This window comes from Coregonus clupeaformis, unplaced genomic scaffold, assembly GCF_020615455.1.
Source record: "Coregonus clupeaformis isolate EN_2021a unplaced genomic scaffold, ASM2061545v1 scaf0037, whole genome shotgun sequence".
Classification (NCBI taxonomy): domain Eukaryota; kingdom Metazoa; phylum Chordata; class Actinopteri; order Salmoniformes; family Salmonidae; genus Coregonus; species Coregonus clupeaformis.
Window position 1 is genome coordinate 916,434 of NW_025533492.1, and position 14,050 is coordinate 930,483.

The 14,050-nt window shown below is 46.7% G+C and overlaps 1 protein-coding gene across 1 annotated transcript; it reads right to left on the minus strand.

Moving 5' to 3' along the window:
- Positions 1-10,496: 10,496 nt before the first annotated feature.
- LOC121555768 (interferon regulatory factor 2-binding protein 2-A) lies at positions 10,497-13,512 on the minus strand. Its single transcript, XM_041869600.1, has 2 exons — positions 12,152-13,512; positions 10,497-11,829 (listed from the first exon to the last, which is right to left on the minus strand). The coding sequence occupies exons 1-2, from the start codon at positions 12,999-13,001 to the stop codon at positions 11,084-11,086; spliced, it is 1,596 nt and encodes a 531-aa protein (XP_041725534.1). The 5' UTR covers positions 13,002-13,512; the 3' UTR covers positions 10,497-11,083.
- Positions 13,513-14,050: the final 538 nt, after the last annotated feature.

Genomic DNA, 14,050 nt, shown 5'->3' on the forward strand with positions numbered 1-14,050 from the left:
ACCTAGCTCCTACCAACATAGCTGTTACCAACCTAGTTCCTACCAACCTAGCTCCTACCAACCTAGCTGTTACCAACCTAGCTCTTACCAACCTAGCTCCTACCAACCTAGCTCCTACCAACCTAGCTCCTACCAACCTAGCTCTTACCAACCTAGCTCCTACCAACCTAGCTGTTACCAACCTAGCTGTTACCAACCTAGCTGTTACCAACCTAGCTCCTACCAACCTAGCTCCTACCAACCTAGCTCCTACCAACCTAGCTCCTACCAACCTAGCTGTTACCAACCTAGCTCTTACCAACCTAGCTCCTACCAACCTAGCTCTTACCAACCTAGCTGTTACCAACCTAGCTCCTACCAACCTAGCTCCTACCAACCTAGCTCCTACCAATCTAGCTCTTACCAACCTAGCTCCTACCAACCTAGCTCCTACCAACCTAGCTCCTACCAACCTAGCTGTTACCAACCTAGCTCTTACTAACTTAGCTGTTACCAACCTAGCTCCTACCAACCTAGCTCCTACCAACCTAGCTCCTACCAACCTAGCTCTTACCAACCTAGCTCTTACCAACCTAGCTCCTACCAACCTAGCTGTTACCAACCTAGCTCTTACCAACCTAGCTGTTACCAACCTAGTTCCTACCAACCTAGCTCCTACCAACCTAGCTGTTACCAACCTAGCTGTTACCAACCTAGTTCCTACCAACCTAGCTCTTACCAACCTAGCTGTTACCAACCTAGCTCCTACCAACCTAGCTCTTACCAACCTAGCTGTTACCAACCTAGCTCCTAGCAACCTAGCTCCTACCAACCTAGCTCCTACCAACCTAGCTCTTACCAACCTAGCTCCTACCAACCTAGCTCCTACCAACCTAGCTGTTACCAACCTAGTTCCTACCAACCTAGCTCCTACCAACATAGCTCCTACCAACCTAGCTCTTACCAACCTAGCTCCTACCAACCTAGCTCTTACCAACCTAGCTGTTACCAACCTAGCTCCTACCAACCTAGCTCCTACCAACCTAGCTCCTACCAACCTAGCTCTTACCAACCTAGCTCCTACCAACCTAGCTCCTACCAACCTAGCTCCTACCAACCTAGCTGTTACCAACCTAGCTCCTACCAACCTAGCTCTTACCAACCTAGCTGTTACCAACCTAGCTCCTACCAACCTAGCTCCTACCAACCTAGCTCCTACCAACCTAGCTCCTACCAATCTAGCTCTTACCAACCTAGCTCCTACCAACCTAGCTCCTACCAACCTAGCTCCTACCAACCTAGCTGTTACCAACCTAGCTCTTACAAACTTAGCTGTTACCAACCTAGCTCCTACCAACCTAGCTCCTACCAACCTAGCTCCTACCAACCTAGCTCTTACCAACCTAGCTCTTACCAACCTAGCTCCTACCAACCTAGCTGTTACCAACCTAGCTCTTACCAACCTAGCTGTTACCAACCTAGTTCCTACCAACCTAGCTCCTACCAACCTAGCTGTTACCAACCTAGCTGTTACCAACCTAGTTCCTACCAACCTAGCTCTTACCAACCTAGCTGTTACCAACCTAGCTCCTACCAACCTAGCTCTTACCAACCTAGCTCCTACCAACCTAGCTCCTACCAACCTAGCTCCTACCAACCTAGCTCCTACCAACCTAGCTGTTACCAACCTAGCTCCTACCAACCTAGCTCCTACCAACCTAGCTCCTACCAACCTAGCTGTTACCAACCTAGTTCCTACCAACCTAGCTCCTACCAACATAGCTCTTACCAACCTAGCTCTTACCAACCTAGCTCCTACCAACCTAGCTCTTACCAACCTAGCTGTTACCAACCTAGCTCCTACCAACCTAGCTCCTACCAACCTAGCTCCTACCAACCTAGCTCTTACCAACCTAGCTCCTACCAACCTAGCTCCTACCAACCTAGCTGTTACCAACCTAGCTCTTACCAACCTAGCTGTTACCAACCTAGCTCCTACCAACCTAGCTCCTACCAACCTAGCTCCTACCAACCTAGCTCCTACCAACCTAGCTCTTACCAACCTAGCTCCTACCAACCTAGCTCTTACCAACCTAGCTCCTACCAACCTAGCTCCTACCAACCTAGCTCCTACCAACCTAGCTGTTACCAACCTAGCTCTTACCAACCTAGCTGTTACCAACCTATCTCTTACCAACCTAGCTCCTACCAACCTAGCTCCTACCAACCTAGCTCCTACCAACCTAGCTCCTACCAACCTAGCTGTTACCAACCTAGCTCCTACCAACCTAGCTCCTATGAACCTAGCTCCTACCAACCTAGCTCCTACCAACCTAGCTCCTACCAACCTAGCTCCTACCAACCTAGCTCTTACCAACCTAGCTCCTACCAACCTAGCTCCTACCAACCTAGCTCTTACCAACCTAGCTGTTACCAACCTAGCTCCTACCAACCTAGCTCCTACCAACCTAGCTCCTACCAACCTAGCTGTTACCAACCTAGCTGTTACCAACCTAGCTCCTACCAACCTAGCTCCTACCAACCTAGCTCCTACCAACCTAGCTCCTACCAACCTAGCTTTTACCAACCTAGCTCCAACCTAGCTGGTCAGTAGGAATCAATACACATTGAAGATAAGATATCAAACAGAAGAAAAATAAACATTGCACACAAAACTTACTGTCAATGAGTATGGGTTTAAGGAGGGGTGGTTCTGCTCTCTCCTTTCCATGGGATGTAGCAGAATAGGTGACTGGTTACTGAGTGGGTGGGTGGCCAAGCAGAGGCCATGCATCAGGACATTGACATGTTTCAGGAACTGTTAAGACAGAGACTAATCGTGACTAACCATTACCTAAGGTCTTCACTAAGTTAGACTTAGCCTAGCCAGGACATTGACCATGTTGCCCCTCAGGGCTGTAGGGTAGTTTGCCCCCGGTAATGCATTCGGCAGACCGCACCACCCTCTGGAGAGCCCTGCGGTTGTGGGCTGTGCAGTTGCCGTACCAGGCGATGATACATTCCGACAGGATGCTCTCAATTGTGCATCTGTGTGTGTGTGTGTGTGTGTGTGTGTGTGTGTGTGTGTGTGTGTGTGTGTGTGTGTGTGTGTGTGTGTGTGTGTGTGTGTGTGTGTGTGTGTGTGTGTGTGTGTGTGTGTGTCTGTGTGTGTGTATATGTCTGTGTGTGTTTGTGTGTGTGTGTGTGTGTATTACTGTGTGTGTGTGTGTGTGTGTGTATGTCTGTGTGTGTTTGTGTGTGTGTGTGTGTGTATGTCTGTGTACGTGTGTACGTGTGTGTGTGTGTGTGTGTGTGTGTGTGTGTGTGTGTGTGTGTGTGTGTGTGTGTGTGTGTCTGTGTGTGTGTGTGTGTGTGTGTGTCTGTGTGTGTGTGTGTGTGTGTGTGTATGTATGTCTGTGTGTGTGTGTGTGTGTGTGTGTGTGTGTGTGTGTGTGTGTCTGTGTGTGTGTGTGTGTGTGTGTCAACAGGAAGTGGCTGTAAGTGTATAACCCAACAACTAAGTGGAATTATGTGATCATCATAGTCTCTCACTACAGTGCTGTTACAGAATAATATAACCAGTTATGTGATCATCATAGTCTCTCTACAGTTAGATCACCTAGCAAGAGCCACACACTCACACACACACACACACACACATACACACACACACACACACACACACACACAGCAGTCTGTACTCCTCAGGAACACATGGATGGATATTCCTCATTCTGACTAACCCCCAGCAACACTATTCTAAAGCCTTGAGGCAACGTAGGCTATCATCATTATTATCATTGTCGTTCCAATGTAGGCTATCATCGTCAGCTGAGCTCAAGAAGCACAATGTGTCGACAGTATGGTTAAAAAATTTAACCACCATTGGTAACCACCATTGGTAACCACCATAGGTAACCACCATTGGTAACCACCATTGGTAACCACCATAGGTAACCACCATAGGTAACCACCATTGGTAACCACCATTAGTAACCACCATAGGTAACCACCATTGGTAACCACCATAGGTAACCACCATTGGTAACCACCATAGGTAACCACCATTGGTAACCACCATAGGTAACCACCATAGGTAACCACCATTGGTAACCACCATTGGTAACCACCATAGGTAACCACCATTGGTAACCACCATAGGTAACCACCATTGGTAACCACCATAGGTAACCACCATAGGTAACCACCATTGGTAACCACCATAGGTAACCACCATTGGTAACCACCATTGGTAACCACCATTGGTAACCACCATAGGTAACCACCTTTGGTAACCACCATTGGTAACCACCATAGGTAACCACCATTGGTAACCACCATAGGTAACCACCATTGGTAACCACCATTGGTAACCACCATAGGTAACCACCATTGGTAACCACCATAGGTAACCACCATAGGTAACCACCATAGGTAACCACCATAGGTAACCACCATTGGTAACCACCATAGGTAACCACCATAGGTAACCACCATAGGTAACCACCATTGGTAACCACCATTGGTAACCACCATAGGTAACCACCATTGGTAACCACCATAGGTAACCACCATTGGTAACCACCATTGGTAACCACCATTGGTAACCACCATTGGTAACCACCATAGGTAACCACCATAGGTAACCACCATTGGTAACCACCATTGGTAACCACCATAGGTAACCACCATAGGTAACCACCATTGGTAACCACCATAGGTAACCACCATAGGTAACCACCATTGGTAACCACCATAGGTAACCACCATAGGTAAACACCATTGGTAACCACCATTGGTAACCACCATAGGTAACCACCATAGGTAACCACCATTGGTAACCACCATTGGTAACCACCATTGGTAACCACCATAGGTAACCACCATAGGTAACCACCATTGGTAACCACCATTGGTAACCACCATAGGTAACCACCATTGGTAACCACCATAGGTAACCACCATAGGTAACCACCATTGGTAACCACCATAGGTAACCACCATAGGTAACCACCATTGGTAACCACCATAGGTAACCACCATAGGTAACCACCATTGGTAACCACCATAGGTAACCACCATAGGTAACCACCATAGGTAAACACCATTGGTAACCACCATTGGTAACCACCATAGGCAACCACCATTGGTAACCACCATAGGTAACCACCATTGGTAACCACCATTGGTAACCACGATAGGTAACCACCATTGGTAACCACCATAGGTAACCACCTTTGGTAACCACCATTGGTAACCACCATTGGTAACCACCATAGGTAACCACCATAGGTAACCACCATAGGTAACCACCATTGGTAACCACCATAGGTAACCACCATTGGTAACCACCATAGGTAACCACCATAGGTAAACACCATTGGTAACCACCATTGGTAACCACCATTGGTAACCACCATAGGTAACCACCATTGGTAACCACCATTGGTAACCACCATTGGTAACCACCATAGGTAACCACCATTGGTAACCACCATTGGTAACCACCATTGGTAACCACCATAGGTAACCACCATTGGTAACCACCATAGGTAACCACCATTGGTAACCACCATAGGTAACCACCATTGGTAACCACCATTGTTAACCACCATTGGTAACCACCATTGGTAACCACCATAGGTAACCACCATTGTTAACCACCATTGGTAACCACCATAGGTAACCACCATTGGTAACCACCATTGGTAACCACCATTGGTAACCACCATAGGTTCCCACCATTGGTAACCACCATTGGTAACCACCATAGGTAACCACCATAGGTAACCACCATTGGTAACCACCATAGGTAACCACCATTGGTAACCACCATTGTTAACCACCATTGGTAACCACCATTGGTAACCACCATAGGTAACCACCATAGGTAACCACCATTGGTAACCACCATAGGTAACCACCATTGGTAACCACCATTGGTAACCACCATTGGTAACCACCATTGGTAACCACCATAGGTAACCACCATTGTTAACCACCATTGGTAACCACCATAGGTAACCACCATTGGTAACCACCATAGGTAACCACCATTGGTAACCACCATTGTTAACCACCATTGGTAACCACCATTGGTAACCACCATAGGTAACCACCATTGTTAACCACCATTGGTAACCACCATAGGTAACCACCATTGGTAACCACCATTGGTAACCACCATTGGTAACCACCATAGGTTCCCACCATTGGTAACCACCATTGGTAACCACCATAGGTAACCACCATAGGTAACCACCATTGGTAACCACCATAGGTAACCACCATTGGTAACCACCATTGTTAACCACCATTGGTAACCACCATTGGTAACCACCATAGGTAACCACCATTGGTAACCACCATTGGTAACCACCATAGGTAACCACCATTGTTAACCACCATTGGTAACCACCATAGGTAACCACCATTGGTAACCACCATTGTTAACCACCATTGGTAACCACCATTGGTATCCACCATTGGTAACCACCATAGGTAACCACCATTGGTAACCACCATAGGTAACCACCATTGGTAACCACCATAGGTAACCCCCATTGGTAACCACCATAGGTAACCACCATTGGTAACCACCATAGGTAACCACCATAGGTAACCACCATAGGTAACCACCATTGGTAACCACCATAGGTAACCACCATTGGTAACCACCATTGGTAACCACCATAGGTAACCACCATTGGTAACCACCATTGGTAACCACCATAGGTAACCACCATTGGTAACCACCATAGGTAACCACCATAGGTAACCACCATTGGTAACCACCATAGGTAACCACCATTGGTAACCACCATAGGTAACACGTGGGAAATAATTATAAATAAATCATGATAAACAAGTTAATCACTCAATTGTCAGAAAATAGATGTGCTTTCGTGAATATATATTTTTTATAGAATTCCGTCATTTTATGATTTAGGCAACTAGGAATGTGTTCAACAATACTGTCAAAACAGTCGTTTACTTTTCTAAACAAAATGTAACCAAATTGTTGAAAATTCATTTCAGTGCAATCATTTCTGACTTAAGGCCGATCTCTCAGTCTGTTTGTCTGAGTCATTCAGTCCCCATGTTATCGCTTTAGTACCTGACATGGTGTCAACAGGCTATACTGTTTAATCTTACACATGCACGTGGTCACAAAATACCCATAGGGCTGATTTGGAGAATAGGTTGCTACTTATTGAGCAACTCCCCCCCTCTCTTCTCTGACTCTTCAACTTCTGTGCTTCCTCCATATACTGTACAGGGCTTTATCCCAAATGGCACCCTGTTCCCTATATAGTCCATCACCCTGCTCCCTATATAGTCCATCACCCTGTTCCCTATATAGTCCATCACCCTATTCCCTATATAGTCCATCACCCTGTTCCCTATATAGTCCATCACCCTGTTCCTATAGTCCATCACCCTGTTCCCTATATAGTCCATCACCCTATTCCCTATATAGTCCATCACCCTGTTCCCTATAGTCCATCACCCTGTTCCCTATATAGTTCATCACCCTGTTCCCTATATAGTTCATCACCCTGCTCCCTATATAGTCCATCACCCTGTTCCCTATATAGTCCATCACCCTATTCCCTATATAGTCCATCACCCTGTTCCCTATATAGTCCATCACCCTGTTCCCTATATAGTTCATCACCCTGTTCCCTATATAGTCCATCACCCTGTTCCCTATATAGTTCATCACCCTGTTCCTATAGTCCATCACCCTGTTCCCTATATAGTCCATCACCCTGTTCCCTATATATTCCATCACCCTGTTCCCTATATAGTCCATCACCCTGTTCCCATATAGTCCATCACCCTGTTCCCATATAGTTCATCACCCTGTTCCCTATATAGTCCATCACCCTGTTCCCTATAGTTCATCACCCTGTTCCCATATAGTTCATCACCCTGTTCCCTATATAGTCCATCACCCTGTTCCCTATATAGTCCATCACCCTGTTCCCTATATAGTCCATCACCCTGTTCCCTATATAGTCCATCACCCTGTTCCCTATATAGTCCATCACCCTGTTCCCTATATAGTCCATCACCCTGTTCCCTATATAGTTCATCACCCTGTTCCCTATATAGTCCATCACCCTGTTCCCTATATAGTTCATCACCCTGTTCCCTATATAGTCCATCACCCTGTTCCCTATATAGTCCATCACCCTGTTCCCTATATAGTCCATCACCCTGTTCCCTATATAGTCCATCACCCTGTTCCCTATATAGTCCATCACCCTGTTCCCTATATAGTCCATCACCCTGTTCCCTATATAGTCCATCACCCTATTCCCTATATAGTCCATCACCCTATTCCCTATATAGTAGGGGTGTAACGATCCATCTACTACATCGATGTATCGATTTATATTCCTATGATCAAACTACATCGATCTGTGCTCGGCGAGTTGGCCTTTTGGACAACATATATCAATCTAACATCGTTTTAAAATGTAATAAATCGATTGTATCGATACTAGGAAATAACCCATTGGATTTAAGCACGTCAGACTTTATATGGATGTTTTTTCTTAGCACTTTTAATGATAAAGGCTTTAAACATTACTCGATTCAGTCTGCCTATCCGTGACGTCATCGCCCGCGCCAGCAGCAGCGCAAAGGCACAAAGACAACAAAACATAGCATGGCGGACGACAGAGGAGAAGCCGACGAGCGGAAATTATCAAGCCACCATTGCGGTCCTTACAAGAAACAGGAATCTAGGAAACTTCACCTGCACTGTCCAGTATCCAGGTATTTATTTCAGTCACACTGGTTGAATTTTTGGCTAAAAGGTTACTGAATCGATTTCAAGTCACTGAATCGTTTCGGATCGTATCGTTCTAAATGAACCAATATCGTCCTTGAATCGTATCGACAACCACGAATCGTGATACAAATCGAATCGTTGTTAAAACGAATCGTTACACCCCTACTATATAGTTCATCACCCTGTTCCCTATATAGTCCATCACCCTGTTCCCTATATAGTCCATCACCCTGTTCCCTATATAGTTCATCACCCTGTTCCCTATATAGTCCATCACCCTGTTCCCTATATAGTCCATCACCCTGATCCCTATATAGTCCATCACCCTGTTCCCTATATAGAGAGCTGTCTACTGTAGTTGGAACAGGATATCAGAGAGATGTGATGTCTACTTGTCACTCAACACTTTGAGTAAAGCCAGAGTGTCTATGTATGCGGATGACTCAACACTATACACGTCAGCTACTACAGCAACTGAAATAACTGCAACACTTGACAAAGAGCTGCAGTTAGTTTCAGAGTGGGTGGCAAGGAATAAGTTAGTCCTGAATATTTCCAAAACTAAAAGCATTGTATTTGGGACAAATCATTCACTAAACCCTGAACCTCAACTACATCTCGTAATGAATAATGTGGAAATTGAGCAAGTTGAGGTGACTAAACTGCTTGGAGTAACCCTGGATTGTAAACTGTCATGGCCAAAACATATTGATACAACAGTAGCTAAGATGGGGAGAAGTCTGTCCATAATAAAGCGCTGCTCTGCCTTCTTAACAGCACTATCAACAAGGCAGGTCCTACAGGCCCTAGTTTTTTCGCAAATGGACTACTGTTCAGTCGTGTGGTCAGGCGCCACAAAGAGGGACTTAGGACAATTGCAATTGGCTCAGAACAGGGCAGCACGGCTGGCCCTTGGATGTACACAGAAAGCTAACATTACTAATATGCATGTCAATCTCTCCAGGCTCAAAGTGGAGGAGAGATTGACTTCATCACTACTTGTATTTATGAGAGGTATTGACATGTTGAAAGCACCGAGCTGTCTGTTTAAACGACTAGCACACAGCTCAGACACCCATGCATACCCCACAAGACATGCCACCAGAGGTCTCTTCACAGTCCCCAAGTCCAGAACAGACTATGGGAGGTGCACAGTACTACATAGAGCCATGACTACATGGAACTCTGTTCCACATCAGGTAACTGATGCAAGCAGTAGAATCAGATTTAAAAAACAGATAAAAATACACCTTATGGAACAGCGGGGACTGTGAAGCAACACAAACATAGACACATGCATTCACACACACGATAACATACGCACTATACACACACGTACACATGGATTTAGTGTTGTAGATATGTGGTAGTAGAGTAGGGGCCTGAGGGCACACACTTAATATGTTGTGAAATCTGTGAATGTATTGTAATGTTTTTAAAATGTATAACTGCCTTCATTTTTCAGGACCCCAGGAAAAGTAATGGGGATCCATAATAAATACAAATACAAATCTGAACTTAGTTTGTCCTTCTGAAGAATACAGAAAACATTTCGGCAGCAGTGTGCACTGACAGACCAGACTAGTGCATCATTCCAGCCTTCAGTTAACTGCATATTCTATAACCCAAACATCCTTTTCATTCTTTGTATTCATTTGGCTTCTTATCCCTCTTTCTTAACGTTATCATTTAAAGATAGACCTCAGACACTTACTTCTTCATACAAGATCACACATTGTATTTGGCAATTATTTTGAAACAAGTGCATACAAGTTACAGCTAAAAGCATTTCAGTTGGTTGCCAAGTGCTCATGGAGAGGGGCGTCATCATCAGTCACATTCTACCTTTTGAACAGGAACAGCCAACCAGACAGAGGCAGCGTCCCGAATGGCTCCCTGTTCCCTATGTAGTGGACTACTTTTGACCAGAGCCCTGTGGGTTTCCCAATGGGCCCTGCTCAAAAGTAGTGAACTATATACAGTAGGTAACAGGGTGCCATTCGGAACGCTGCTCTAGAAGTAGGCCTACATCAACAAATAGGGGCAGAGAGAGCCCAGTTCTATTATGATTACATACCTTTATCTTCAAAAATATAGAAACACAATGTTTTCAGAAAATCTCAATATTATACAGCCTTGTTTACAAAGTATGGCCCACAGTAGTCCCCTTGGTTCGTATAAAATATGTACAAAGTCCGTTGGTTGGTTAGTTTGTTTGGATGGTATGTGCTACTTCATTTTAATATTTATACACTCTTACTTTGTCATTTTCCCCCAAAAAAATATTTAGAAAATTACATCTCAAGGATCCCTCTCCTTTTTAACTTTCACGTCAAGGATGGTAGCGATTTCTCCTTGCATGAAAGCCCACGGTACGTTAGAGCCCACCAACGGGCACTTCTCCCCGCTGGGACAGTACACCTCCCCGGTGGCCCCTTGCTGTTTGATGCTCTCCCGCGAGCACGGGAAGCAGAACTTGTGCGAGGGCACCGACGGACACTGAACGAAGTGTGTGTCCTCTAACCTCTCGCGACACAGCGTGCAGCAGAGAGGTGTGCTCCCGGGTACCGACGAGTCCGGAATGCTTTGATGCCCTTGGTCCATCATTCCTCCCCCTGGCGCGTGAAGTGTCCCCACACCACCGGATGCTTCCCTCCCCTGACGCCGGTTCTGGTTCACGGAGGAGGGCGAGAGAGGGCTGCTGCTGTTACGGCGCGTGGTGGAGTGGACCTGGTTCCCGTCTTTGGGCGAGCTGTTCCCGCCACCACCGGCGTTGTCTGCCGCGAGGATCAGCGCCGCCATGGGGGACTGGCCGTTCTGCCCAGCTTCCGGTGGGGTGGTGCGTGAGTGGGGAGATATCGTGGGGGGGATGGAGGAGATGCTTGGTGGCGGTCCCAGGGCCATTTTATGTCCGTCACAGTCAGATGGTGGACCTGGTAACCACCGCTGCCGGTCCTCTCCGTTATGCTTGGAGGCGGTTCCCTCTCTCTCTCCCTCCGGTTCTGGCGATGCTTTCCTCTTCATATTCCGCGGGTGTTTTCCCCTGTCTGGAGGAAGGAAAGGGTTAATCATGAAGAAGGCTGAGTTAGAGAGCCACAACATGGACAGAAGATTATTAATAATTCACTGAGAAGAAAAAATCTATTTCATTTGAATGGTATGCCTAGCAAAGAGTTGACGTGTGAAATAATCTCCATATGCATATTATGCATGACATATTATGCATTTTAGGCTATGTAGCAAACGGTAAATATGCAGAATAATCTCCATATGCAGGCTAGGCAACTGTACTGCTCCATTCAGATGGAAAAAACAACCCCATCCATCCATCCATCCATCCATCCAGCCAGCCAGCCAGTCAGTACCAACCTGATTTAGAAGCAGCGGCGTTCTGTTGTTGCTCATAGCCCATCACCCTCTGATGCATGGCGGCATGATCCTTCTTGAACCGGCTGTCGAAAGCATGGAGAACCATCAAGTCCCTGACAGTTTTCTCCTTATTCATCCACTCATCTGCCCGGGCTTTGTGGTTCTCTATCTCCGGAGTCAGGCTGTCAGGTATGTGCTGCTTATCCTTCTCCTGCTGATCGCTGCTGGAGACCGAGACTAGCCGTTTAACGCCGCCGTGCTCATTGGGGCTACCTGCCATCAAACCGGACCCCGGGTGCCCCATCGCCATCGGTCGCAAAGGTCTGCTGTTAACTGCATGTATCGAGGACATGTTCCCGTTCACCAGAGGAACTAGATTAGGAGGAACCGTGTTATTCCTGCGCGGGTTGGGGCTCTGCCGGTTGAGCTCGGGTGGATCGTCCGGTTTAGGAAATCCATTAGGTACCGGAATGCCGTTAGCCTGTCTCCCAGACTGGTACTCTGGTCCCAGCCGCAGCGGACGGTCCAAGGAGGAGAGGGGGTAGCGGTCCAGTGGCTGGGGCGGCCGGGATCCGGAGTCTCCTCCCGACCCGTGGTGGTTAGACTGGATCTCCTTCCCCGATAGCTGCTGTTTCCCCGGCCCCAGAGACCTCCCCTCCTGGAAGCCGTGAGCCCGCTTCAGCTGCCGGGCTGTCTCAATCACAAACTCGATCCGGTCCGCTCCTTCGTAGTTAACACATCCCCTGCAGATGGGTTGGGTAAAATCCCAGATCATAGCCCAGGGCATGCGGGGCAGGTCGCATAAATAACACGACTGCCTACGAGAGGCAGCTACCGTGGCGGACGACATAGCTTCCCTTTCACCGAAAAACGGACCTTAAATCTATCTCTCTCTAATCCACGTCTCTATGTTAGAATCTATCCAATACGTTTTCAGAAACTAGAAACGGTTAGTTCCTTCCGTTTCTCCGACTCTTCTCCTCTGCCTGTCTGTCTCCGGACTACAGCAACAAACAATGAAGTTACAACCAGTGCTTCATGACAGCAGTGTAGAATGTTCTTTACTAGGTCGTCCGTGTGATCCGTCTCTCCCACTGCCTAACCTACTACTGTCTCCACTCAGCCCAGTCCGGTAGCGCAGGGACGTCACCGCCGAGGCAGAACTTGTGGTTACAGCTTCAATATTCCATTTCCTTGATTCTTCGACGGCAGTCCTCTTCTGGCGCATTGCTCTGACGCCAGTCCTCTGCGCCCCCTTCTCTATTGAATCACTTCTTGATCCTTTGCCAAGAAGGCAACAAGCAGCCACAGACACACTGGGGTGGGAGAGGAGAGAACGGTGTTATATTGCCTTCTGTAGAAAGCAGAGCCACGGGAAGTACGGGTGCTGAGGGTGCTGCAGCTCCCCCTGTTAAAACCAAATAAAACCAAATACAAATACATTTTTGTTTTTTGAAACATTTAAATATCCGCCCCCCCCCCCGCCCCCCCACACACACACCATTTTTCAGATATTGTACATTCAAAATTTGATACGAACAACTTCATCTGTCTGCTAAGAGTTGGTATTATCTCTCTAAATCACACAGACAAGGTGCGACTTTGTCTCAAATAAAACGTTAGTTGTAACAGGGCTTGCAACAGTTTGAAGAAAAGGCATGAGAACAGGAGAACAACATTGCCTTATTTAACATTTTGTGTGGCAGAAATAATACAATAATAATAATAAAATAATAAAATGTTGATTATTTTTACGCTCCATTAATCCCATATAGTTGATGACCGCGCCCCTGCGAAAAATCTAAATCCTTTTGGGCTGCATCTCAATCCAGAGCATTCGCCAATGGCGGCCTGCCGCATCTGCGGTGGAAGGTGACGGAGCTACAGCGGTGTTTGTCA